This window comes from Orbicella faveolata, unplaced genomic scaffold, assembly GCF_042242905.1.
Source record: "Orbicella faveolata isolate gen_17 unplaced genomic scaffold, um_ofav_v1 contig_47, whole genome shotgun sequence".
Taxonomy (NCBI): domain Eukaryota; kingdom Metazoa; phylum Cnidaria; class Anthozoa; order Scleractinia; family Merulinidae; genus Orbicella; species Orbicella faveolata.
In genome coordinates, this window is record NW_028301577.1 from 10599087 (window position 1) to 10626712 (window position 27626).

The 27626-nt window shown below is 45.2% G+C and overlaps 7 protein-coding genes across 7 annotated transcripts; 6 read left to right on the forward strand and 1 right to left on the reverse strand.

Moving 5' to 3' along the window:
• Nucleotides 1-3344: 3344 nt before the first annotated feature.
• LOC149097098 (adenosine receptor A1-like) lies at nt 3345-5054 on the forward strand. The gene has a single exon (XM_089280360.1). It carries the CDS (start codon nt 3499-3501, stop codon nt 4528-4530), a length of 1032 nt encoding a protein of 343 aa, XP_089136486.1. The 5' UTR covers nt 3345-3498; the 3' UTR covers nt 4531-5054.
• Nucleotides 5055-9279: 4225 nt separating this feature from the next.
• LOC149097099 (uncharacterized) lies at nt 9280-10719 on the forward strand. Its single transcript, XM_089280608.1, has one exon. The coding sequence runs from the start codon at nt 9295-9297 to the stop codon at nt 10717-10719; it is 1425 nt and encodes a 474-aa protein (XP_089136734.1). The 5' UTR covers nt 9280-9294.
• Nucleotide 10720: 1 nt separating this feature from the next.
• Nucleotides 10721-11752, reverse strand: LOC149097100 (uncharacterized). Its single transcript, XM_089279829.1, has one exon. The coding sequence runs from the start codon at nt 11750-11752 to the stop codon at nt 10721-10723; it is 1032 nt and encodes a 343-aa protein (XP_089135955.1).
• Nucleotides 11753-12156: 404 nt separating this feature from the next.
• Nucleotides 12157-13416, forward strand: LOC149097101 (uncharacterized). The gene has a single exon (XM_089279830.1). The coding sequence runs from the start codon at nt 12157-12159 to the stop codon at nt 13414-13416; it is 1260 nt and encodes a 419-aa protein (XP_089135956.1).
• A 584-nt stretch (nt 13417-14000) lies between these two features.
• Nucleotides 14001-14704, forward strand: LOC149097102 (uncharacterized). The gene has a single exon (XM_089280367.1). It carries the CDS (start codon nt 14049-14051, stop codon nt 14631-14633), a length of 585 nt encoding a protein of 194 aa, XP_089136493.1. The 5' UTR covers nt 14001-14048; the 3' UTR covers nt 14634-14704.
• A 1296-nt stretch (nt 14705-16000) lies between these two features.
• LOC149097103 (uncharacterized) lies at nt 16001-16419 on the forward strand. The gene has a single exon (XM_089279671.1). It carries the CDS (start codon nt 16012-16014, stop codon nt 16417-16419), a length of 408 nt encoding a protein of 135 aa, XP_089135797.1. The 5' UTR covers nt 16001-16011.
• A 9526-nt stretch (nt 16420-25945) lies between these two features.
• Nucleotides 25946-27626, forward strand: LOC149097104 (melanocortin receptor 4-like). The gene has a single exon (XM_089279757.1). The coding sequence runs from the start codon at nt 26295-26297 to the stop codon at nt 27132-27134; it is 840 nt and encodes a 279-aa protein (XP_089135883.1). The 5' UTR covers nt 25946-26294; the 3' UTR covers nt 27135-27626.

Consider the following 27626-nt stretch of genomic DNA (forward strand, 5'->3'; position numbering starts at 1 on the left):
TTGTGAAAAAGATGTTTCCTAGTGTCATAACCCAAACCCCACGGGTTGAAGGGCGCGTTTAACAGAACTCAACACAAGGATATCGGCATTGCTCAGAAGCGCTTAGAACTAGAAAAGTTCAGTTCTTAAAACATCTGCACCCATAGTGCATAAGCTCAGGTTTTCTGTAACTAGTAGGGAAAAAGGTAATCGAAAAGTGAAAATGAAAATGCTAGTATTGGTAATTGAAGAGTTATTGCTTGTGGAATTCCCTTTACAAAACGTAATGATTAATATATGTATATTAATTTTTTTACCAAGTTTTAACTTCCCCTGCAGGTGCCTTCATTTGAAATCATTTCCTCATAGGATGAACTGTGATTATGATGAAAATGGGTGTAACTGTAATTATAAATTGTCGAGGCTAAAAAGAATATACAAATTTGTCTAATTGCTGCAATAATAATTATCAAAAAACAATCTACCCTTTTCCGATTGCGACACGAGGAATTGTAGTTTTCCGTTGTCACGAGAGCTAAGTTTAAATGGGAATGTACAATCGGAAACCGGAAAAGGCTCGGAAAACGTTAGAGGACTTGCAGGTTAATTTCTGATACCAACCCAAATGCTAAACAATAGGTCGGCAATGTGTACTTGTGGGATTATACTTAGTTTTATTCTATTCGGTTGGAGTTTGTTTTTAAAAGTCAGTATCTGGGAGTTGAATTGCTTTAAGTGAGGAGGCAATCACTGCAAAGGAAAAAGTGTAACTTTGAAGCTGTCCAGAGACCTTTCACTTGTGGTAGACGAGAATTCCCTAAGAAACTTTTGGCCCCTTGGTCTCATCCTGGATATAAAACCAACCAAGAGAGACGGGCTGGTGAGGAGATTCGAGCTGAAAACCAAGTCCGCGATCCTGGAACGTCCCATCGACAAGATCGTTCTTCTAGAGGCTCCTAGACTGCACGAGAGCAGCTAAACATTGTTGATCTTAAAGTCCTCAATCAAGATATGTGCTTGTAACGTCAGAGAACAGTTGTTTCTTTATTGACTTGATTTTGATGAATTTCGAACCATTTCGAATGGATTTAGTGACAATATATTACTCAAGTTTTTCCGTTCGAATCACTCAACTGAGTTTAAATGCTTTCAGTTCGCATTTAAGCGCCGGTATGTAGGATTCAAACGTGCGTGACATTTCCCCTGCGTGCGTTACACTTGATTTAAAATTTAACTCGTCGGTCATCATGTGATTAGTTGCATAAGATTTCCCAGTTCTCGTTTTGTTCAATACGTATTATATTAGTCTCCTTCGCAGCCGTTTTTTTGGGATGTCACGCAACGCTCCCCCCCAGGAGGATTGCACTCGCTACATACCTTTGATGGGATGTCTTGTCTTCAGGTTCCTCTTGGGGTACAGCCAGTCTGTTTTTTGAGCAACGTCTTCACTGTGTTGCTTCCTGCACGTTGTTCAGATTGCTAGTATAACAAAACTATATGTTAATAAACTTCCTCATAAGGGTTTGTAAAATACCTAGAATCTGCGGCATGGAGATCACACGATTACACACCACGCCCACCTGCCCCCATCCAAAACGAAAAAACTCGTAAACCCTGACCAACCAGCCGGAAGTTGTAATGCTAAGCAGCTTTGTAAAACAATGAGCAAGTTTTGTTAATGTTATCGTTTTGAATTTTGTGTAATATTCATATTCAGAACAAACTATATTTCATTGCGGCAGGGTGTCCGATAATCTCCCAAACCGCACTCGTGAAATGACTCATGGGAATATGAAGTCTGTATTACCGTTGGGGCGTTCAAATGTAAACAATATGCAGTGGTTACAAAATAAAATCTTCAAAGTTAAAACTTACGCGAACCAACGGGTGTAGCTTCTCCAAAGATGTTTTTAATTTCCCTGGCTAGCTTGAAATTAATTACGTGTTCCAGTCACCGCCGTTTTCTTGCCATGATGTTTTGGATACTGGCAGGTCTTAGGGGCTTGCCAGTACTTTCCCAGGGTAAAACGATGAGCCGGACAAACCGTCACATTTTTAACCTGTCAGGATTAGATCCTTCTCACAAACATTTTCCCTTGACAGGTGGTGATTTTGTAGATGCCAACTGATATCGCCGTCACAACTGTTTAGGACTACCCATTCTGTAAATCCACGACTACTTCCGCACGTGCTACTTGTAACTGCTGAGAAGGAACACGATCCTGCCATTGCAAACAGCAAAAACGACGCAAAGCGCAAAAAATAAATTCGTTATTTCTTAGGTAAACTGAGTAAAACGCCTTTGACGTCAGACTTCTGCTATTTGCATAATTTAATTTTACCACAAAGGGCTACGCAAAAATAGCAACACGAAAAAAAACAAAAAAACTGTTGAATAAAAAAGGCAAAGCTTCTAAGCCATTTCTAAAATCAAATATAAACAGCAAAATAATTTATTTCTCAAGTACCCAGGATTGGTATTGCTTTTTTAAAACGCGCAATGCAAAATAAACAAAAAGTGGATAAGGTGAGCTGCCAAACTAGCTTTGACATTTCAGCGTGTTTGCCGACTGAAATCGACATCTTCTTATCTGTACATCTGAGGTACATTCGCGGTACACTATTATTTTTTTTTCTTGGCAATAATCATATGACAAACAGTTTTCTTTGTTGAATATGTTTAATATGGAATTTCTGTATAGTCCAAGGCCTGTGATGACCCAATTTCAGCAATTGTGTCTAGGCGAAACTCAAGGCAACTCACGCCGCAGCAGTTATCTTATAAATTCCCAATTTTGGAGGAATCTTTGGTGAATTCAAGGCTATTCATGCGTTATTCCGAACAAAGAGTACGTTTGGAGAATATTTGCTTCAAGGTAATATTATTTTATGCTGGAAACATAAGAATTTATGTGGGAAACTTAGGAAAAATAATCGGTGCAAAACTGTGTCAAGCAATCTTTCGCGTCTGAATATTGGCAATGTTGATCGTACTCCTGTAGTTCCAAAAGGTTCGTGCCCAAAGTTTTTTTTCCTGTTCCCGGTACACTAGCCTAGTACTAAACATGGGTATTGGTCAGGGCTCCAGATCACATTATACTTTTGAGAAACACTCCTTCAACTAGCAGCATGCCCGTTAAAATTTTGCGAAGGCTTTCTGTGGGGCATTTTCAAAAAATCATAATTACTTTTTCTTGGGCCCGATTTTAAATATTTTACCGTTAATCGAAAGAAAAAACATGAAATAAAATTATATGTAAGTTTTATTGTATTTGAGTAAAAGCATAGTTTTTCAGCTCCTTCAGCGCAACGCCTAAATTTGACTCGAAACAACCGGTTTTTACTGTTTTGGACCGTATTCGGAAATCGTCGCCAGAAATATTGAAAAATAGCACTTAAAGCCAAATTATTGCTATTTTTGTTTATCATATGGACTAACTGTCTCACACAGAAAATTTGAAGAAATTCTGTTTTCGGCCGAAAATCGAGTAGTCGGTTCTTACACGGACAGCCTCCTAAATGTCAAATGCTTATTATCAAAAATTAATAATTCATGTACAGGTCAAATGCAAGCCCAACAACACAAAGCACTTCACAGCAAGCATAATTTCCCCACCATCTATAACGATCATGGCAAACATAACTGGTGATAGAAACTTGACAAGCAAACTGGTCCAAGTAGTCCTGGCGTCACCAGCCGGTGTAGATGAATTTTTTTCAGCTTTGAACATTTTTCTATCAATCACTGCATCTCTGGGAAATGCTCTTATCCTTGTTGCTCTTCATAAAGTCTCTTCTATTCATCCTCCGACGAAACTATTGTTTCAATCTTTGGCGGTCACTGATCTATGCGTTGGACTTATTGTGCAACCACTCTTTGCAATCTTCCTGCTGTCTCGTATAACAGAGGTGAAACAAGACGTTTTGTATTATATGTACGAAGTTTCTCGAGCTTCGAGTTGGATTTTGTGTGCAGTATCCGTGTTGACGTCGACCGCAATTAGTGTGGACAGACTGCTCGCCCTGTTGTTGGGACTGAGATACAGACATGTCGTAACATTAAAGCGAGTTCGTGTAGCTGTAATTTGTTTTTGGTTAATTGGCGCTGTTGCTGGATCGACCCGGATGTGGAGAAGAGATATTGCCCTAAAGGAAGGCTCTGTTGTCATAATACTTTCTCTGGTAACTTCAATTATTAGTTACACGAAGATCCACCTCAAACTACGACGACAACAAGTCCAAGTGCAAAACAATGTTTCCCGGGAACCAACATCAAACAGTGGAGAGATGCCTCTGAATATAGCAAGATACAAAAAGACAGTGTCTAGCATTTTGTGGGTGCAGTTGGCATTAGTTGCTTGCTATATTCCTTGGGGCATTCTGGCTCTGCTATTTGTAATCGGAATAGAAAATGGCGAGGCTTGGATAGCTGCGGAGACTCTGATCTACTTAAACTCATCTCTAAACCCGATCCTGTATTGTTGGAAGATCAGAGAAGTGAGACAAGCAGTGAAATATATTATCAGGCAACTTAACTGTATCTGTCAATAGTGTGTATCGATCAGCGTAGAGACACCCAAACATTTTAAATGAGTGGTAGGGATACAAATTGTTGCTTCCCGTATAGGGAAAGCCCGTCCTTCGCGGGCTGCTTCCAATGCTTACAGCCAAGGTTCTTCAACAAATAGGAATGCCCAAAACATACACAAGGGGACAAAAGAGGAGTACAGAGGGCAAAGAACCACAGTGGAGTTATAACGCTCCGTCTGCAACACAACACTGAGCACAACAGGACACAACAAAGGCGACAAGACAACAAACCTATGGAGAGCGGCTACGCTGAAAAGCACAAATAACCAGACTCGGCCGAGGCTCATCTTCAAAACACACAACTTTAATGATCATGTGAACTTAGTAAAAAAATTATTTAGTCGAAAAGGTTTTTCGTAATCTGCTTGGTATTTGAACTTGGCGCAATAATGTATTTCATTCGAAAGCGTCTTTTCTAATGCAACTGGTTGGTATTAGAACTTAAGGGGACTTTATTTTGAAATGACGCAATGTTCATCCCAAAATATATTGAAAAAATTAACTTTCACTGTAACAAGTTTTGACTTCCTCCGAAGGTGCTGTGTGCATGCCCTGAAAAGGCTGTTAACCTTTCAGACGATCAATTCTGTTGTTATACCTCCCAACTCAAATACGTTCTCCGATTGGAGAGGTACGTGTCACATGTCGTGGGTCAAAACTCTTTAACACCCTATGGCGAACAAAACTCACTAACTCCTTAGGGAAACATCAACTTGAACTTTCGACTCGCACGTGATCGGGACGTGGTTCTTGAAACCGCGGCACATTTTTGAGTTGGGAGGTATAACAAAACACTTAATGACCGTGCTGGCCCCGCGGGAAACAGTGAGTTTTGTTTCCCCTCGACCTCGATGTTCGCATTGATGGTTTCGGGGAAACAAAATTCACTGTTTCCCGCGGGGCCAGTGATTGAGCGCTTATTAATTCCCCTGGTGAAAATCAGTTAAATGGATACCTGTAACTAGTGATTTAGTCTTAGACGTCTGAGTGGCATGTGTAAATTTGTGACTTGTGTAAATTTTGTGGGGATAGCCTTGTTTAAAAATGTACTGTGGCCCGTCATTTGTATTCAGGCCTCCTCGGAAAGGAAGCATGCCACACACATCCGGGCACCCTAGATTCAGTTAGTTGTTGTTAACCTCGTGGTAGAAAGTAGTTTACCTTTCGTATCTGCTTCGTGTTGTTCAGTGGCTCTCATGCAAGCCAATACTTATAAAGTTTTTTGCGCTCTCAGAAAAGATAGAATGAAGCTGATTTATATAAGCAGCTCTTAGCCTACTCAATAAATTTATCAACTACAGTTCAAACAAAAGTAACTGAAAAGAATATTTCAATAATCAAACAGAGGTATTATTGGGAATATGAGAAAAATATCTTTATTTTCAATTATCAAGATGAAGAGGATCTGCAGCCCTAAATATGTCACAGCGTAAGGTGCTCCTGTTCTTCTCAAAAAACTGTGTATTAAGAATCAGTTCCTGCAAATGCCAAGAACGAGATGACAGTCGCGAAATTTTCGATTTCTTCATATTTTGCTCAAATAACCTCTGTAGTGGGTTGTTTTCGAAAATACCACTCAAAGGTCCTGAAGCGCTTTAGTTTTTTCGAAATCGAGGAAAGTTTGAAAATCGCTCTTTTAGCTGCCTGACGCCGCCGAAAATGGCCGAAAATTGTGCATTTTCTTTTCGCTCGTACAGATCAACGCGATGATATCTACCAATATACTTTGGGTAGCTCATAGTGCATGTCTTGCTGTTTCTAAAGCATTAATTTGATTAGTAAAAGCTCCAAGTTTAATAATATTTTAGGCCGATAAAAGTACCTTCATCGAAGCTCGTGAGCGAAATGGCTAATTTTAGCTAATTTCAATACCATCAAAAGCCCACTGGTACATTGAATTTGAAGTCGAAACTAAAATTTTCTGAAAGCCCATACTCTATATTATGTTGTGTGAAAGTCTCTTCCGCGGCCCGAAAAAACTAACCCGTCGAGAGACATAAACGTGTTGTATATTTTTGTAAATTCGTCATTCGCGAAACCAACATGGAACTTGGCCAGCTACCTTCATCAAGAACAAAAATAAGCGGATGGAAACCTTTTTCTTCAATAAGGATAATTTTATTACATGACTTTGGCTTGTGGCCGATATAACGCGCGCTCTGATTGGCTAAGAGCGAGATCTGAGCGGTCATTATGCAGCCGTAATGCCCACGGGCCGATTACGGATTATGCAAGTAGTATAGGGGGGATTAACCAAATACCATTTCGCAGAGGGAGCCTTATTTCACCTTATCGCAGCCCCCACCATCAAGACCGGCCCTCACAAGCTCGGGCCGGTTGAACCTGGGGGCTGCGAAACGGTGAAATTCGGCTCCCTCTTTGAAATAGTATTTGGTTAATCCCCCCTATACTACTTACAACAAAGGAGTGACACATATTAGAAACGCGCAAGCCCGTTGTTATACCGCCCGAGCCGGGATGACTCGAGCGCCAAACAAGTGCGGGTGGCTGATGCGGGGCCGGACAGAAAGCTGCGGACTTTCCGAGGCAATTCAAAGCCTCCTTCCAGAGCTTCGCGAGATGATTCTGAAGGAGTACATCACGATAAAAATTAAGGAAAAAAAGGAAATGGGGTGGGGCAAGGTTCACGATAGTATCTTAAAACTTCCGTTCTGCGAATTCAAGCAGCGAATTGTGCGAATGGTAATTTGTTTTAATTATGCTAACTGTTATTTCGAGGGTTGTTGTTTTCCCTGTTTCGAAAATGAGGGAACTGTTCATAACGCCTCGGTTATGCCGCCGAAGGATCCAAAACATCTCATAGAAGCCGACCTCGATTACGTGAATTTTTTGGAAATATGTTCGTGGAACGGTTACGATTGGCACGAGTGGTTCCTTTTTGGCAGGGAGCGTTATTATTAAAAAACCTCACCCGCCTCAACCATCGTTGCAACGACTTCGCGCGTAATATCGCGAGCCTCTTTTTGCCACTCAGGCGTGAAATATTCATACACAAGAAACGCAACCAAATGGAAGCAGGCAATCATGTTCTTATTACATGCAAACAAAACCGTCTGTTTCTAAAAGTCAGTTCGAAGCGAGAGGGTTCGTTATTTTTTTATCATTTCCGCTTCAACTCTGCCGCGGATGTCATTCTCCATTTTCTTGAAATCAACCTCGGTAAGCCCTCTCGTCGACGGTTGGCGAAGCATCCTTGCTCGGACCTGATCTTTCAGAAAGTTGTATTGTTGAAACTCGGAAAGGATTGTGTCGAACTCGTGGGAAGACACCTCGTTGTTGTTTAAAGCGTTGGATAGCAGTCTGTTGACGGTGTCCCGCTTGGCAACGGCGAGCGTGGTGATCTCTTGATGCTTCTTGATCTTCGAGTCTAGCTTTTTGCTGGCGATTATCAGCCCCGACGAAACGAGAGCGAAGCATCCACCAGCGCCGCCAAGAGGAACAGCAGCCGGCAGGCCAACCACAGACAGAGCGGAGCCAAAACTCGCGCTGGAAAACGCTGCCGAGAGAACGCTGGAGCCTGCAGCGCCCCAATTAACGAACTTTCTCGCGCGTTTGTATTTTTTTGCAACGAGGCGATAGCGGTGGACCTCACCGCCCAAAGTGTTGGAAATCTCGTTGACCTTCTGCAAGCGGAAATTTTGAGAAGACTCCGCCACCACCGGATATAGAGGGTCGGCAGGCGGCGCGCTTGGTGGCAACAGATTCGCCGAAGACATCGCGTAAATAGAAATTTAATTTAACTCTAATTCAAAAAGAAGCGGCAGGCCTTTGAAATCAAACAGTTCGCCATTTTCATCTTTCACTCTAATGGTGATGCTATTTATAAACTTGTCTGTAGAAGCGTCACGGAAAGCATTTTGCGATGAGTCCATGTTATAGCTGACTTTTTCATAAGGCTTTCCTCTGACGTCAACCTTGGCAAGAAGGTCTGACTTCTTTCCATTCAAAAAGTTCTTTGTTGAGTCAACGAGATCGCAGTGGATAAAGTAGCAACTCGGGCTGTCAAGCTTTTTGACATATTCTTCTTTCCTTAAATTTCTCCCGATTCCAAGAAAATTGGCCAAACCATAATCAACCGAAATTTCTTTCGGTGTTAATGATGTATCCCGGTTTGTAATTTTAAGAACAGAATTGGGGTTATTCGTTTCTATAGCCAATTTTTCTGTCTTCTTATAATATTCAAAACTGGATTTCAGTTCTTTTGCGATGCTTTCGACATTGTAATGCCCTTGAGGTAATGATGCAATCACGTCATTAGTTCCTTTAAAAAATATTCTGCCAACACGACTCATATTATGCCACGAGTTGAAAAAAGAACAACTCAAAAGTCTGACATAGCTTGCTTCTGGGAGCGGGTCTTCGAAATAGATAGTCTGCCCGTTCTGTTGCGTGACAATGGTGAGAACAACCATTTTTATATTCAACAAATAAAATTGTGTTCAAATAATATGGCGAATATGTGGAATGATATCCGTCAAGATACCGGGTTCGATGATCCCAAGTTTTTGAAAAAAGAAGATGCCGCGAAGAAAAAGGCGTGGACAAACTTTTTAAACCGCTTTCCAAAAGCGGACAAAAGCAGGTTCATTTCACAAATAATGATCGACCGAAAAAAAAAATGTAACCGCCGAGGTGTTTTTCAAAGAAAGCGAAGGCTCGTTTCAAAGCGTCTTCGGTTCAGACAGAAAATATTGGAGCGTGGAAATGAAACAAGCGCTCGGTTTGGGCGACAGCGGGGGTTTTCCTTACCAATTGTCGCCGCTCGGTTCAAAAGTTTCCCTGCCCATCCCTGCTGTACCTTTCGACGGTAAAGCGCCAAGCTTGAAAAAAATATTCAACGACGCAATCCAAATCTACGTCACGCCTGACCAATATTTCACAACAAAATTCAGAGAAATATTTCAAGAAACCAAACTCAAGCACACTTCTGGAACCGAATCAAAACACTGGTTAGGAGGGCCTGACATGAAATGTTGGCCGCAGCAGCTCAACTTCGCGGTTTTCTGCGCGACACAGGGGTGCGGAGTTTCTCGCGAAATCTTTGACAGCGGGATGAATCTCCCCCCGCAGATAAGAGCTTTTTATATCTTCCACGTGTATTTCACGGTCAGGCGCATTTTGTACCAGCTAGGAGGAATTCAGAGCATGAGCGCTTTGCCCGGAGACCCGCCTTTCAACCAATACAATAATCATTACGACGTCGCTTCATACAAAAGGATATGCAGCGAGTTCGGCATAGACCCCTCGAGTGATTTCCGCTACACGCACGGGCCAAACCACGGTCTGGGAAGCGTTTACGTCTATGCGAGCGGCGCGTCGAAAACTGACTACCTATACCCGGGATGGAACAAATTCAGCGATGAAGGCGGGAACGCTACTCAAGGAAACCTGATTTATTGCATCGAGCCGGGGGCCGCTTCTGATACCCAGTCGGACTGGTTCGCGCAAAACACAGCATCAGGTTTGACGGAGGCGGGCTTGTCGAGAATCAGCCAGTCAATAGAGGCTTTCGTTTACTGCATCCTGGGCGCGCAAGTCAACGTCCGCAGCAGCATTCTCGGTTCTGGTGGCCGGGCGAGAGAAGCCCAAAGCGAGTTCCTGGTGTTGATGGAAGACGCGATCAGACAGCCCGACTTGGCCGCTAGCGTGCAAAGGTACCAGCTCGATGTGGATCAAGCGAAGGTCAGGCTCAATCTCGCTGTAGCCCCCATGGCCTGGCTCATGCCCGCGCAAATGATAATCAACACCGCAAGCACAATCGGTTACAACAACAAGCTGAAACAGGCGGTCTCCGGGATGAAACTGGGGGTCAACAACGAGGTAAACCCGGAGACAAAAAAAGCTGGGCTCAAACTCATGGCAGGCGGCCCGTCAAAAATTAACCCTCCCAACAGCCACCCGTCCAACCCGATACACAAAGCCGCAACAGCCGAATCAAGGAGGGGCAAGCCCCTCGACCCGGGGCGTGGGGTGGAACCAGCTTCGCACGAAACTCAACAAGCGCAGCCGACGGCGCAAAAAATTGAGCCCACGGCTCCAGATAAAACAACGCAACACGAAATTAACAAAAAGGCGGTAATTGTCGGTGTAGTTGGATTATCGGCGTTGCTGTTCATGGCTTGGCGGTAAGTTAACGCCGCTTCTTAAGAAATTGTTCTAACAAAAAGGCCACCGCGGCAAGAATGAGCAGCCAGGTATGCTCGGCCAGAAACCCGACGACTTGGCCGGCGGCTTTGAACAGGAAGCTAACGATCGAGCCAATCAGCCCGGGCAGCAGAGAACCGAGTTTCGCGGCAATATCTTTGAGGCCATTTCCCAAAGCTTTGCCGGTGGCTTTCAAACCTCTGGTGAGGACCCCGATGACAGCTCCGATTGTGACCCCGGCGGCGAGAAGAATAGCGGTCAATGTCACGACATATTTTTTGAAGATTTCCTTGACCCTTTCCAAAAGAGGTCGCCCCCTTTCCCTTTCCGCGATCTGAGTTTGCAAACGCGCGATCTCCTCGTTTCTTTCTGCCACTCTGTCTTCTGCGGCTGCTTTTTCGGAGGGCGAGGCATTCTCATCTCGGATGATCGCCTGGTCTTCCTCGTTTTGGCGCTGCAGCTCGCTTTCCTGCTCTTTCAGGTCGTCCAACGGTTTTGTTTGGTTGAGCCTTTCTTCGACGTTGTTTCTTTCGCTTTCTTTTGCCGCGAGGCTCGCTCTAAGTCTGTCGACCTTTGCTTGTTCTTCTTCTTTGTTTTTTGCTTGTTTTTCAAGCGCGGCCACCTCTTTTTTTGCGTTTTCTAAATCTGTTCGTAAATTCTTTTGCAGTTGCTTCAGGCTGCGCAGTTCTGCTTCACTTTCAACATTGGAACCATACTCATCATGAAATGCATCAATCTTTGTTTGGTTTCTCTCTATTCGTTGCCTAAGCTCCTGCAGCTCTTGTGAGGCTTTTTCCCTTTCCGCGGCGAGCGTTTCTGCCTCTTTTAATTGTTTTTCAGCGTCTTTCAAATTTTGTCGGACGGTTCTTATGGCCTCATTATCTTTATCAATAACTTCTTGCGCCATCGGACCAAGAGAGTCTTTGATCTCTTTTGAAAGTTGTGGGTTTAGCCGTGTCCTGCCTGTGCTCTTGTCTTTGGTGAAGAGTTTATAAAGTTTTTTGCCAAAGCCCTTCATTTTGACATTCCGTTCGCTATTCAGTTTCTAGATTTATTGCGCTTGCATTCGGAAAAACCTTCGTTAAACTGTCCCAGGATCTTTGCTGATCACCTTCCGCGCCAAACAAAGGGGTTTCTTCATAAGAAGTGTCAGGCAGGCCGGACTACTCGTGCAGCATAGTACGCATTTCCGTTTGTTCGCCCCCGTGGTAGGGGTCGCCAGGTTGGTAGGGAGTGGACGCCGCGCCTGGCTGAAAAGGATGGGTTGTGTCAACCTCTTGTTCTTCATCATCATCGTTGTGGTCAATCTGGTTGTCAAGGTCCGGGTCTTTGTAACCAAATTCGCCACCGCCTTCCGCCATAGCAATATATTTCAGGCATTTTATTTTTCAAATTAGAAATAATCGCCGGTGTTTATACACAATGTCAGTTGTTCCAGAGAACCTTCGCCCAACGTACAGCGAAAAGACCGTACACGCCATGAAGGCCGAGCGCGCGGTCAAGCGAATCACCTTTAACCCCTCTGAAGCCAACCCCGACAATTCGCTGTACGTTTACGTGCCCAAGCTGAACGAGAACGAGGTTCTTGTGCCGGGCTCGCTAGCGCTTGTCTTTGACATCGACCTTTCTGGAGGGCACGCCAACAACTTCCTCGTCCAGAACGTCACGCGGGCGCTCGTTGACAGGCTGATCGTGAAGTTTGCGGGAAGAACCCTGCAAGACACGGTTGGGTACGACATCTACAAAACTTTCGAAGACCTTTTCCTTTCGCAGGAAGAGCGCGACAACAGGATTCTCGAAGGGATTCAGAGCGAGGATCTGTGCAAGATCCGCTCAGACGCGGGAGACAAGAAAACCTCGGGCGTCGACGCTGAAGACAAGCTGAACGAGGTATACGGAAAAAAGTACCGGATCAGGCTTGACCATCAGATCTTAACCGACCACGGAATTTTCTACCCCCAGGCCCTTTACAACGACCTCATGTTCGAAGTAAAACTTGCCGAAGCTTTACACGTGGTCAAAGGCTCCGACACAACCCAGCTGAAATACAAGTTGAAAAACATCCAGCTCGAGTACAAAATGATCCGCAGCAAGACTCTGGCAGACGAGGCGCGGAGCATTTACTACAACGGCAAAGAGTTCCTTTACGACCACGTGTTGCATGACAAAGAGGTGTCCTTCAGAAAGGAGATTGACACGAGGCTCACCATCAAAGTCAACGCCCAAAGAACGTCACTGAAAGCCCTCCTCCTCCTGTTTGTAGAGCCGTATACTGCTGGCCAAAGAGATTCAGAAAAATTCATCTTCCCCGATCTGACGAAAGTAAGCGTCACGGTCAACGGGTCGCCCAACATGTTTTACAACAGCGGCATCCAAGGCAAGGACATGTGGGAAGAGGCCCGCAACGTGTTTGTGAAAGAAAAAAATAAAACGAAGCACATGGATATGTCAAAGTTTTACACCGGTGATAAGTTCGGGCTTGTGATTGATATGCGCTCCATGGTTAACCGAGAAATGCACGGCAGCGGCACGCGGATTGTGAACAGTACGGACGGGGTCCAGCTGGAAACTGAGCGGAAAGCCGAAGGCTCAGGCGACGTGAAATGCCACGTATTCGTCATCGCCGACACCCAGTTCAACATTATGGAAAGACAGATGGAAGATGTACAGGGGGGAATATGAACATGGACCCGAGCAAGATACCCTTCAACGCTCTCATCGTGGGTTCGACCAATTCAGGCAAATCCAGGTTCGTGGTGGACCAGCTCTACGGCCCTTTCCGGGGCAAGTTCGATTACATCGTGCTGATCTGCCCAACGTTCACGCACAACAAGACCTACCACCGGCTTGGCGAAAACGATCCAAGAATGGATGTGATAGTCTACGAGCAGCACGCCGTGGAAAAGTGGTTGAAGCTCGTGAGATGGCTTTTCGTGGGCACCAACACGCTCATAATCCTCGACGACTGCGCGGCCTCCAAAGATGTGAAAGGGCGCACTGGCGAGCTGGTGAATCTCGCCTTTTCTGCCCGGCATATGGGCATCAGCGTTTGGGCGCTGACCCAGAAGTGGACCGGCATAACATCTTCCTTCAGGGAGAACGTGGCGGCGATCGTTCTCTTTTACACCCCCTCGGCCAGGACCACGAAAGCCATCTTCGAGGACTACGCCGGCGAACTCTCCCCGGATGAGTACAAAGGTCTGGTTTCAAAGCTGAAAGAGCGAAAGTTCTCTTATCTTGTGTTCTCGCTTCGCCACCCGTACGGGGTAAAGTTATTTGAATAAAAAAATGAAAGTTGTATATAGCCTTGCACAATGGCTGGAAAAGACGCCGCGTTAGCAGACGTTATAAGCCTTCTTCAAACCGAGCCCGAGCCGTCGACTTGTCCCGCAGGTGGCCTTGTTCCAACCGCCCCCGGACCTGACATTCCCGCTCTTCGCGAGCAGCTGGCCGTGCTCGTGTCCACAGGCAAAGCCAAAGAGGCCATCGGAGTGCAGCTTACCCACGAGCAGGTGAAGCGCCTGAGCGACAAAGAGGTCGAGAAATTCACCAAACGCTACGAGACGTACGTGGGCTCGAAGACAACGGAAAGCCTGATCGACAGCTTCATTTTTCTTGCAACCAAAGTGGTCGGAATGACCGTCAAAATCAAAGACATCGAGGCTTACCAAAAAGAGCTCAGAAACGACTACATCTTGAACAAAGAGCTCTCCAATCTGGCCGGCAACCTTGCTTTGAAGTGCGGCCGGTTTCTTGCAGCGGCCAACGCGGCGCTGATCACCACAAAACATGTTGATTTTAGTGCACAGTTGCCGGAGAAGAGCCACCCTTCTCGTGATGAACACGGCTATCCGCTTGAGGGTGTTGATGAAGTACCCGGCTCAGCGACTGCAGAATAACTGGCCAGTATTCGTTAACAACTGCTGAGGGCTTGCCGACAAATTGTTAACAATTAAACTTTTTTCATTTGCTTATATACGGTTCGCTTCAGAATGTCTACCGAACTATCCGAGAGCGCGCCTCAGGTCGAGACCAAGGCATCACCTGCCGCCGATGCCACACAGCAAGCGACAACTCCGACTGCAACCACGCAGCGCGTAAAAAATCCAAAGCGTGTGGCTGCTGGAAAAATGGTTGCCGAAAGAACGCGGCTGGCCCGGGAGGAACAGAAGAAAGCGGCCGAGGCTTATCACGCGGAAAAGGAAGCGAAAGCCGCCACAGAGGCCCCTGAGCCAGCCCCTGAGCCAGCTCCGACTACAGAAGGTGAAAGCCCAAAGAGCGGCGGCCTCAGCGCCAACCAATGGATCGCTATTGGCGGCATAGGCGTTTCACTGCTCGGGATCTATTACAAACGTGAAGAGCTCAAGGCAATGGCCAAGCCCGCGTTCGACAAATTCAAAACGCCGGTGCCCGCGCCTGAGCCCGCGCGTGTCGAGCCAGAACCTGCTCGCGCGACACGGCCAAGAGGATTAAGAAAAATGCTTTAAACATTTGCGTGTAAAGTGTATCAACATGTTCACAGTTGATACTCCAAAGTTTCTCGTCTCTTTCTTAACCTTTTTTACTATCTCGAGTGTGCTGTACGACTTAAACAAAGCGGTCATTCTAACGACCTACAATCTTTTGAATGCAGCATTTGACGGCGAGGTTGCAGAAGAAGAAGAAGAGGCGTTGTGTGCCAAGTGCGCAGAAAAGGACGCGGGAAAGACAGATTAATTTTGTTTTAAACTTTCGTTCTTTTCTTATATCGAACGCACCATGTCCGACAACAAGCTTGTCAAGACCGTCATTGACGCCGCAACTCTCACGGGATTAGCTGCGGGCATCGGCTGGGGCGCAAAAAAGGTTGTGAAAGAGAATTTCACTTCCGATCCCAGCAGCAGCTTTATGAATTACGTGAACTTCACCGCCGTCATGGCGGGCAGCATTGCGCTCAAAAAGTACCTCGAGGACCAGAAATTCCTCCCCGCCAGCGTTTAGAAAAAAAACATTATAGCGCAATGCCGCGTTCTTATTTGCCCATCAAAGCCTTCACAACGGCTTCGCTGTACTTTTTGCATTAAGTATGATCTATTATGCCTGTGAAGCCATTGATTTTGTTTGGGCGGTTAAGATTATCCCCCGCGAAGACTCCTCCGATTCTGAGGATCTTGATACTGAGGAATTCCCATTACCGGAGAAATGCCCTTCGCCTCCTCCTTACGAACCCCCGCCGCCGCCATACGAGAACAATTAAAAATAGATTTCGCAACATATACAATGGCGAGCATCGCGATCATGATTGGCGGGGCCGTGTTGAACGCCACGGCTTTTATCGGCGGCAATTATCTGGCGAGGGCGCTTGGCGGCGGCGACAAAGCTGCGCTTGAAGAAAGAAAGCGCCACGACAAGGCTCTCGAAGATTATCAAGCGGCTTACGCCAAATACACGCGAGACCGGACACAACTTCTCGACTGGATCGCGACCAACGCGCATACAAAGGAGCAGGCCAAGCAGAACTTCATCAACACCGACTACGTCTTCAAACTCTACAACCAGGCGCATCCTGACGAACAGATGGCGCCCCCCAAGGAGCCCAAGTTCTCAGATTTCTATCAGCCAAGCGAGCAGCAGAAAAACGGTGAACTCGCGTTCGTGGGCGCCGGCGCGCTCCCTCTGGGCTACGCAGCCTTCCGGTTCCTTTGAATTTCGGCGCTCTCTGGCAAGAATATTTTTTTCGTGTTGAAGAAAAAAAAGATCATTGTATACCATGGAGTCTTTGCAGAAGGCTGGTTACGCTTGCACGTTGAAAGCAAACCCAAAAGCAAATGAAGTTTTGGGTTTCGAAAATTTCGATAATTTCAAAGAAACTTGCTGGGGTTTTCAAAAATTATTGGAAAAACCTGAGTTTCATCAGCTTTTTAGGGAATGCGCTTTCCAGCTCGTAGGCCTCCCCGATCTCGTCGAGGTCTTCGAAGTATGCACTCCGCAGCGCTCTGTCGACAACCTTCTCGTCTTTCGTGTAGATCACGTTCGTTTCCCGCTCTAGCGCTTCGATCAGTTTCCCGTAAGCACTGTTTCCGAGCAGTTTGAACACTTCGGCGAGCAGCGCCTTGCTTCTGTCCACGTCTCCTGTCCGGCGCGCCTCCGTCACCTGCTCCACGAACCAGGTGAAGATCTTGCCCGCGTCGTAGTCGATTGTTCTGGAAACCTTCGTGACAACCGCCCCATGGTTCACGTACCACCGCAGCAGAGGGGCGTACACCAGCATCCGTTCTGCGGACAGCGCCCCCACAAGCTTTTTTCCGTCTCCGCGCTTTCTGCCCGTTCTTGCCAAGTATTCTTCCATATGTTTCGGAACAGCTTCGGCAGGAACCCTTTTGTTGTAAAAGAAAGGGCACATCTCCTCGAACATTGGCCGCAAACGTTCCGGGATCTCTATGCGAACTTCGGCGAAGCCGAACCACTCCCCGGCTTTCAACCGGCGAATCAGAACTTCGGCCGCTTCCGCTTGGCGGTCATCGTCGTAGTGCACGACCTTCTCCTTCCTGCAAGGCATTTCTCTGAGCATGGTGGAGAGATAGAGAGCGCTGGCGTCGTAACCGAGAATCTTTTTGCAAAGACGCGGTTCTTCGAACTGATGCGACCTTATCCGTGTCACACCGGCCTGGTGCCGTCTTGTGAAAACCAGGCTCGGTCCGCCAACAACCGCCCCTTTGAGCATTTCGTAAGCCTCTCTGCCAGGGCTGTAAAGGTCTGCGCCACGCTCGATCGTCCCTCGGAGCAAATAATGCAAACTCACCCCTGGCAGGCTCACCCCGTCTTTCAGAATGTCGATTCCTCTCTCGGTGTAGAAGCTTTTCATCTTTTCCAGCGCCTCGAGGCCGGGAGCCACATCAAGATTGTTGTAGTAACGCAGCCAGTCTGCGAAGGTCCGCATCCCCTTTTCTTTGAACAGCCGCTGGCACCCCTCCCACTCCTTTCGCGTGAGAACGTATCCGCCCTTCAGCTTCGAATACCAGGCCTCGTATTCTGGGAGCCCAGGGAAATCGAGCTTTTCGGGCGTGTCGAACCATTCGTAGGGGAACCAGGATTTCACTGCCTTGCATCCGTAGGCTTTCACCCATTTGTCGTAGCTCGTCCCCGGGCCAAGGTAGTTGATGATGTCGAGGAAACGGGCCCCCCCAGGTGAGCAGGAACATGGTTTTGTTCCCCTTCTTGGCCACTTTGACTTTTTTTGATACTTCGGCGAGAGTGCTGGCGAAGTGGTTTTTGATCAGATTCAGGTCGTACGAGCCTGAGTTGAAGCCCACGACAGGGACCTGGTTGCACCATTCATTAATTTTTTGCTGCTGGTCTTTTGTCAGCAGATGCATGTCTTCTGGCACAAACTCCGCTCTCACCTGGTCCTGGATGTTTTTCTCGCGTCTCTCCAGCTCTTTCAGGAACTTGCGGACCAGCTCCACGGGGTTTCTTTCGCAGATGTGGGTGGGCTCTCTTTCAAGAGTGTCCCCGACGCTCACGGAGATCGGCACGTGCGCGTTTTCTATCGTTAACGCCCCTGTTGGCTCTTTCCTATAGTTTTTGTCGCCATACGCCTCGAAATAGTACAAGATCTCGTGCTGGTAAGTTTTAGTTTGCTTCCTCGGGAGTTCCCCCTTAAGAGGCCCAACTTCGCAAGACCAGGCCTCGATTACTTTGTAGCCCATCTTTTGCAGAAATGCGGTACGGTTCACGGTGGCTTGGTACAGTTGTTCGGCTGTTTTACCGTTTGCTATGACCTCCTGTCGGTTAGGATAACATTTTGGGCATCCGTGGAAGGGGCAGCCGTGGAATTGGAATACCGTCCTCGTTTCGTGGTGGTACCCGTCGACAGGAGAAGACTTCATTTTCCCGCCTTCTCGAGGAAGCCATCTCTCGCCCCCGTGCCCGCACATCGCGTGGTGGATGTGTATGCCCCGTCGCTTCGCTTCCCGCTCCAGCCACAGAATCGCTTGTTTCGATGCTGAGCCTTTTGGGTACATCACTTTCTCGAATGCTGTCTGCGAGGCTTCCACTTTTGTCCCCGGGCAAAAGATTACCGTTTTTCCTGCGCTGCAGGTTTGATGGTGGCGTTGCAGATGACAAGATTGTGTGAACCTCTGCCCGCAGTGCGCGCATGCATAGGTTTTCGCCAGATTTGTGATGATTTTGGGGTTAGGGTTTCTTCTGAGATGCCATACCACTTCACCGTCTGGAAGACGCTCAGGCTCGTAGACACGTATTCCGAACCAAAATGAGACAGGCGAGCCCTCGTTCAGATGGGCCTCCACCTTGTCCAACTCATCTAGAGACGTTTTTCTGAAGTTTGGTGGAATTGCTTCGAGTTTGTAGAAACTCTGGGCCAGTCTTCGGGCTTCTTTTGTGCAACGATCTGTGCGCGCCCCTCGGTGCGCAGTGAGGCGCCGCCATAGGCACAGGTTGTCGTTATACACGTCCAAAGATACCATCGCCCGGCTATGGGCAAGGTTGCGCAGCCAGTCAGGCAAAGGCCCTGTTCCCACCAAGGGCTGCCTGTCAAGCACAACCTTCACGTCAACGTTGAAAAAGTTTTCAAAAACCCACTTCGTGCTGGGCCTTTCAACTCTTTCATTGTGGAGACGCAGTTCTTCCTGGGTGATAAGCCATTTTTCCGCGTCTTCCAGTTTGTTAAACCACTGTGAGCCCTTGGGGTTCGCGTAGTAAACAATAATCGTTCCATCCTCAATGTTGCGCAACTGGTACGCGAAAACGTGCCTCAGATAGAACGACGTGCTTACTCTTTCGCGTATCTTCGCCATAAAGTCTGGTGTTAGGTTTCTCCCCAGACCTCTGATGAAGCGCCATCGAATGAAACGCCGGCCTGTACTCTCTTCCCCTTCTTTCTCTGCGTCATCGAACAGATCCAGAATCTCCTTCTGGTAGTCTGCCACTGTTCGGATTTTCCGCGCAGGGAAGGGGTCGTACTCCCTCAGAAGTGCTTGCGCTTTTCTCGACTTTCTTTGGCGTGGAGGGGCTCTTGGCTGGTAAGGCTTCGGAAGTAGTGGCTTTTGCAGACGCGCCTGCGTTTGTTGAGAAATTGGTTCATCCAGCACGTTCTGGACAACCTTTCTTACCGCTGGCGCGTTTTCTGCAAGAAGTTGATCGAAATAACGCAATACCGCGGGGTCTATTTTCGCGAGTTCGTCTTCCAGTCTTTCTTGGTTGTTGGAAGCCATAGTTCCTTGTGTTATAACCCAAGGTTTCATTTCTCTAACTGATTTGTTTTCTTTCTTTCAGCTCGAGCAAAACAAGTTCAAAAAATTTTTTCGCTTTTTTCCCGCTTGCGGATAAGACGTTGTTTTAGCGCGTTACCGCCGCAGGGCTTGCAGAGACGGTAGTCGCACAGAAGACCGACTCCACAAACTATGCAAGGCTCTGGCATTTTCATTCCTTTCTTCAGCTGGTAGTTGTGCTGCCCGCAATACGCCCCGTAACAACACTTTCCGCAGCTTTCTTGCCGGCCCCGCATCAGCCACCCGCACTTGTTTGGCGCTCGAGTCATCCCGGCTCGGCGGTATAACAACGGGCTCGCGCGTTTCTAATATGTGTCACTCCTTTGTTGTAAGTAGTATAGGTGGGATTAACCAAATACTATTTCAAAGAGGGAGCCGAATTTCACCGTTTCGCAGCCCCCAGGTTCAACCGGCCCGAGCTTGTGAGGGCCGGTCTTGATGGTGGGGGCTGCGATAAGGTGAAATAAGGCTTCCTCTGCGAAATGGTATTTGGTTAATCCCCCCTATACTACTATGCAAATTAGGAAGACCCCGGCTCGGAAAATTCAAGCGCATTGAAAGGATGAAAGCCGATTAAAAACAGTAAGAGAAGTAAATTTAATTCCGAGTAGCTAAAAGTTTAGGGATTTTTCCTTAGTAAAATTTACATAGAAGTCGTTTTTGACTTACCGGTAACCTTGGCGAGCACTAGTGATAAACAATCAAAGTTTGCCGAGTGTCGAGTAAAGCTAAAATCGCTAAGTGAATAACACCATCGGCATATGTGTCACGTATCCTGAGCAGAAAACCACGAAGAAACTTATAAGTTATCATCTTAGTCACAATAATTACCGAAATATTGAACTCCGTTTCAGTTCTCATCAAATAGATTCCCTCGCTTCAACACAAGCAAGTGAAAATCAGCTTCCAGGATCATCAGGTGTAAACAATCGGGCGGTTTCTGTCGGTAGCAGTGTCTCTGATACCTGCAGGAAGTTTTAGACGCTCACAAGGCTTGAAGAGTTCATTCATAAGTCCCAGAATTAAGAAGGCCAAGATATGTTGTCGAAAGCGAATGCGAAGATCGAGTTATTCTGAGCAGTGCATTCTGAAGCATTAGTATTTTCTTTCACCGAAAGACCGTTGGTTTGGACCATTTTGAAGCACTTTCTGTCTTTTCTATATGCGTTGACGTTTCGCCACAAAAGTTGGAAAAACTCCCTCATCAAGTTGTGGCCCCACGATACTAAAATACCTTTTTGAGGGCTGTGACAATCATTTTTCCCGTAAAGAATTACAGTAGTGAAGTTCACTGACTGTGTAGTTTTGCCCTGGGTTTGAGACGATGAATGAATCGGTAAACGCGCGCATCGCCGGATGTACATTGACGACTTCCGCTCGAATAATTTTTTTTTCTTTAATTCGTGAGCCATATAATAAACAACTTAATAACCTCGACCGTTCGGTCGTTACGGGAAAATCTCAAACCTCGGCCTACCGTATTGACCTCGCTATCGCTCGGTCAATACGGCAAGACCTCAGTTTGAGATTTTCCCGTAACGACCTCACTCTCGGTTATTAAGTAGTTAGTAATCTGTTTTTTTTCCTTTTAGATTGACCACATGATTAACTCTTGCAAACATTTGCAGTTAAATCAAAATAGACGCTGCTTTTGGTACATTTTAATGTTATGCAAATATATTTCGATCACCGGCACGTGCATATCGCCCGAACCTGATTTTCCTTCCGCCTTCTGTATGTTTCATTTTGAAGGTTACAACTGTAGCACACATTATTCGTTCAATATCGGCAGTTTTAACTTTTGTGGAACACCCATGGCCACAACCAAACTTGACTTCAAGTAAAAAAAACATTTTGAAACGTGAAGTTTGAGTAAACAATGGATTACAGTTGCATCCATCATGTTTGGCGTAAATATTCGAACACAACCATTTCATGTAAACACGTACACTTTACTTTAAAAACAACCGTCTCATCGCAGCATTTCTTGAAATCCTGGTCTGAGACCAGGTAATGCCGATAACAAAGCGCGAGCAGTTGACGAAACTTCATGATCAACTGTCGAAACGTTGTACTTGTGGAATAAGCAAGATGATTCAAGCTTTGTATTTCTTACCCGTGTGCTTGCAATTCGTATGGATACAGTTCCCCTGTCTTTTACCACCAGATTTATAGATGAATCGTTCGTTTCCTATCACTTAATATGGCACATAATAAAATATGAATAAAACATATACTGGAGTGTTCCAACAGGCGTCCGCCAATTGCAAAACGTAAGCAGCAAGACAGAAAACTACAAAGGCTTCTTCGTCAATCGCACTACGCTGTCCAGATTTCTTTCTTACAAAGTTTCCAGACTTCGCTCTCTTTTAAAATTCCAAGACTTCGCCGTTCTGTTGGCCATTCCGAATAACTGTTATGGCCTTAGTTGAGTAAGTACTTGACTTTGTTTGGTGGTCCCAGTTTGAACAATTAGGCAAATGTGGATTGCGTGACAATTGGCCACTGTACCAAACAAGTCGATATCTGACGTTTTGCAAAGTGAGTGAAGGTGGCGACGTGGACCTCGAGGGGAGGGACACACCCATATAAGAAGGACGGGGGTGCTCCTGAAAAATTTTGATCCCCTAAGATCCCCTAAGAGGTACCAAGATCCTGTTTTTTCTCCTCTAAAAGATACCATTTCTTACATAACACATTATCTCCCCGCGTCATACTTTTTTCAGCTCAATACCCTAAAAGGCATAGCAAAAGCTCCCGCTTTGGACCTTTTGAGGCTGAATACCCTGAGGGCTACTAAAACTTCATCTTTAAGCCCTAAAAGGTACGACGAGCTCCCCCGCCCCGGGGGGGGGGCAGGGGGGGGCGTGGACAGGGAATCCAAACTGCGCCTTGCTCGCCACGTGTAGGCAGGGTGTTTTCTCTATGTCTGGTTGAAAAAATGGAAACTACAGTCGAGCCTGCACGACCATCTCTCCACAAAGGACCACCTCTCTGCAACGGCCACTTTTTTTCACTCCGGCGGACGGTCACTCTTATTTTAATCTCTCTAGAGCGGCCACCTCTCGACAACAGCAACAGCCACTAAAACAGGTCCCAACTGCCAAAAAAACCTCTTCACAACGGCCAGTTAATCAACGACTGACGAACGCTGTCTATAAAACCCCATTTTTTATTGGACATGGTCACGAAACTTGATCCATGCCGCAGGTCTGTGGTGTCTATTTCTGTTTGGTTTCTGTCTTATTGATCATATATTTTAATCGTGTTACGAATTTACATGTTACACTAAGCCTTTTTTAAGATAAAAATGTTGAAACCCAAGAGAATATCGGTGTCATATTTCACCCCTACTGATACCGCTCCATAACGGCGACTTTCCTCTGTCCCCAAAGTGGCCGTTGTAGAAAGTTTCGACTTTATCACCGTTAATAAAAAAACACACCCTTCCTACTGAACTTTAAAATACAGGTATATTGCTCCAGGTTTTTGGTGTAGAAATGCACCAGGGACGTGACTGGGATGGAAAAAGAAGGCCTAGGAGGCACTAGTCTTAAATGGGTACTTGTTGAGAATTTACGTACATATTCACTCCTGTTACCGGTTCTTTTTTAAACCTATATAAACTATACAGTGGAACGACAACTAACGGTCACCTCTCCAGAGTGAACTCCTCTCTCTACAACAGACACAGTCTTTTTTGTCCCGGTGGATCGGACAGTCCATACATTCGCTCTTATTTTTGCCTCTGAAATGCGCAAAATAAGGCTACAATACATAATGCCTAACTATTTTATACCGCCTAATTATTGATGGGAAGTTCGCTAGGTCAATAATTGTGAATTCTCAAGGTAAAATATAGGAAAATTTTAGCTCTTCTGAGTGTCCGATTTTTGGAAAGCGCCCATATTATTGTCCATATAGTTTAGCAGAGGGCAACAGGAGTGAATACGTATGTAAACTCACACCGCGTATCTTAGATCTGATGCCCTCTAGGCCTCCTTTGTCCTTTTTGTATTCCAGCCCTATCACCGGTGCATTTCTATTCAAAAAGTACGAACGACAAACATGTATTTTAAAGGTAAAGAGGAAAGGTGTTTGCACAACTTTTGTGAACGCGGTAATACTTGCCATTAATCTACGTAGACATGCCATGATAGCAGGACCCGCGCACGGCTCTGTCAGTTCGTCGAGTTCTGACCTCTTGCAGAATTAAACAACACCCCCTTCCCCCTACATCCTTCAATTTCGTCCAAAAATGTTTATTTAGGCTGACAGTGCGAACCACGTTACTTGCACGAGCAAACAGTTTCACTCGCCGCCATCTTCACCCACTTTGGACACTTTGCAAGTGGCCGTTTGTCACGCAATCCACATTTGCCATATGGTTTGAACTGGGACCACCAAACGAAGTCAAGAACTTACTCAGCTAACACCATGACAATAATTCGGATTGGCCAACAGAACGGCGAAGTCTTGGAATTTAAAAAAAAAAACCGAAGTCTGGAAACTTTGTAAGAAAGAAATCTGGACAGCGTAGTGCGATTGACGAAGAAGCCTCTGTAGTTTTATCAGTCTTGCTGCTTACGTTTTGTAAGTGGCCGCGGACGACTGTTGGAACACCCCAAGAAAAGTGATGTCATAGTATGTGTTTTACTCAGAGGTATGTACTATATTAGCTAAAGAAACGAACGATTCATTTATAAATCTGGTGGTGACAGACAGGTGCAATTGTATCCATAAGAATTGCAAGCACACGAGTAAGAAATACAAAGCTTGAATCATCTTGCTTATTCCACAAGTACAACGTTTCGACAGTTGATCATGAAGTTTCGTCAACTGCTCGCGCTTTGTTATCGGCATTACCTGGTCTCAGCTAGACCAGGATTTCAAGAAATGCTGCGATGAGACGGTTGTTTTTAAAGTAAAGTGTACGTGTTTACATGAAATGGTTGTGTTCGAATATTTACGCCAAACATGATGGATGCAATTGTAACCGATTGTTTACTCAAACTTCACGTTTCAAAATGTTTGTTTTACTTGAAGTCAAGTTTGGTTGTGGCCATGGGTGTTCTACAAAAGTTAAAACTGCCGATATTGAACGAATAATGTGTGCTACAGTTGTAACCTTCAAAATGAAACATACAGAAGGCGGAAGGAAAATCAGGTTCGGGCGATTGCACGTGCCGGTGATCGAAATATATTTGCATAACATTAAAATGTACCAAAAGCAGCGTCTATTTTGATTTAACTGCAAATGTTTGCAAAAGTTAATCATGTGGTCAATCTAAAAGGAAAAAACAAACAGATTACAAGTATCCTTATTGAAGAAAAAGGTTTCCATTCACTTATTTTTGTTCTTGATGAAGGTAGCTGGCCAAGTTCCATGTTGGTTTCGCGAATGACGAATTTACAAAAATATACAACACGTTTATGTCTCTCGACGGGTTAGTTTTTTCGGGCCGCGGAAGAGACTTTCACACAACATAATATAGAGTATGGGCTTTCAGAAAATTTTAGTTTCGTCTTCAAATTCAATGTACCAGTGGGCTTTTGATGGTATTGAAATTAGCTAAAATTAGCCATTTCGCTCACGAGCTTCGATGAAGGTACTTTTATCGGCCTAAAATATTATTAAACTTGGAGCTCTTACTAATCAAATTAATGCTTTAGAAACAGCAAGACGTGCACTATGAGCTACCCAAAGTATATTGGTAGATATCATCGCGTTGATCTGTACAAGCGAAAAGACAATGCACAATTTTCGGCCATTTTCGGCGGCGTCAGGCAGCTAAAAGAGCGATTTTCAAACTTTCCTCGATTTCGAAAAAACTAAAGCGCTTCAGGACCTTTGAATGGTATTTTCGAAAACAACTCACTACAGAGGTTATTTGGGCAAAATATGAAGAAACTCATTCTCGGTATTTACAGGAACTGGCTCTTAAGATACTTTTTAATCGATGCTATATTCTCTCTCTCGGCTAAAATAATAGAGCAATCTTGGATGCATTTATTACTTTCAGTGAAAACAAACATGACTTTGTAGGTTCACGGTAAGTGAAAATAATTGAGAAATGGCAGCATTTCCAGCGGAAATGTCAAAAAGTGTGGGTTATTATATAACGTTAGTACACAGTCCATTAACAATAAGTCATCTGCGACAGATGAATAAAGTCGTCAATCCGTTATTAGTTACAAGCTTTTAAAGGTTTTTGTCATATTAAACACTATGGCAAACGGTACTTCACAAGCAAGGTATACTACGTACTCAGTGCACCACCAGCAGGCATGATTGAATTGTTCTCAGCCTTGAACATTTTTCTATCCATCACCGCAGCTCTTGGCAATATTCTGATCCTTATGGCTCTTCATAAAGTCTCTTCTATTTATCCTCCAACTAAACTTTTCTTTCGATGCCTCTCGGTCACTGATCTTTTCGTTGGACTTACTCTACAACCACTCTTTGCCATCTCTCTCCTGTCTAAGGTGAACGAGAACTTTGCTTACCACTCTTCCGAAGTGGGAAACGTTTTAAGTTGGATTTTGTGTGGAGTATCTCTCTGGACGTCGACCGCAATTAGTGTGGACAGACTTCTTGCCCTGTTGCTGGGACTGAGATACAGACATGTAGTAACATTAAGGCGAGTTCGTGCAGTTATAATTTGTTTTTGGGTAATTACTGCTTTCCATGGATCGATCGGGACGTGGAGAAGACATATCACCTTCATATTAGCCACTATCTTCTTGACATTTTCGCTGGTAACTTCAATTTTTTGTTACACAAGGATCCACCTCAAACTACGACAACAACAAGCCCAAGTACAAAACCATTTCCCTCAAGGACAAGCGAACGGGGGAGGGATTCCACTGAACATAGCAAGATACAAGAAGACAGTTTCTGGCATTTTGTGGGTACAGCTGGCATTATTTGCCTGCTATGTTCCGTGGGGCATTGTGGCTGTGTTGTCTGTAATTGGAATAGAATATGACATGGCTTGGATGGCTACAGTAACTCTAGTGTACTTAAACTCATCTCTAAACCCGATCCTGTATTGTTGGAAGATCAGAGAGGTGAAGCAAGCAGTGAAAGACACGATCAGACAGCTTAACTGTCTTTCAAATAGTTAGCTGTATAGAAAGGCAGAAAGTTACAAAGTAAAATGAACTAGTGTAGAAATTTCGAAAGAAACAGGATTTAAAATAACTGATTCATTATTCACTCCACTATTCGGAATTATCTTCCAATCCGGGCGTGGAAACTTTAACAAAACAATGTAACAAGTAGGCAAGGAACAAATATTCTTTTTCGATAGTGTTGGTAGAATTTCTAATTTCTTTACCAGGTATTTTTTTTAGCTTGTGTCAGATTAAAAACGGTAAACGTGTGCAGTATATGTAAAACATTACTCGATAGGTGTACCATTATTGATGCAGCGCCTTGAAAGCAAAACATTAACTTTGTTTAAACTTCAATTTACGTATTATGCTAAGCCACTGACGAAAAAAGGTTAATACATCTGCTAGTATAAATTTTGGTTGATATATTTCTAATATTAGCATAAGGATGAAAATGAAATATACTTTTCATTTTTGCGAAAAACGTCAGTAGAAATAATCAGA

Excerpts from the sequence above, each read along its gene's own strand:
- LOC149097098 (XM_089280360.1), top strand. The coding sequence starts at position 3,499 with ATGTCAAATGCTTATTATCAAAAATTAATAATTCATGTACAGGTCAAA.
- LOC149097099 (XM_089280608.1), top strand. The coding sequence starts at position 9,295 with ATGAAACAAGCGCTCGGTTTGGGCGACAGCGGGGGTTTTCCTTACCAA.
- LOC149097100 (XM_089279829.1), bottom strand. The coding sequence starts at position 11,752 with ATGAAGGGCTTTGGCAAAAAACTTTATAAACTCTTCACCAAAGACAAG.
- LOC149097101 (XM_089279830.1), top strand. The coding sequence starts at position 12,157 with ATGTCAGTTGTTCCAGAGAACCTTCGCCCAACGTACAGCGAAAAGACC.
- LOC149097102 (XM_089280367.1), top strand. The coding sequence starts at position 14,049 with ATGGCTGGAAAAGACGCCGCGTTAGCAGACGTTATAAGCCTTCTTCAA.
- LOC149097103 (XM_089279671.1), top strand. The coding sequence starts at position 16,012 with ATGATTGGCGGGGCCGTGTTGAACGCCACGGCTTTTATCGGCGGCAAT.
- LOC149097104 (XM_089279757.1), top strand. The coding sequence starts at position 26,295 with ATGATTGAATTGTTCTCAGCCTTGAACATTTTTCTATCCATCACCGCA.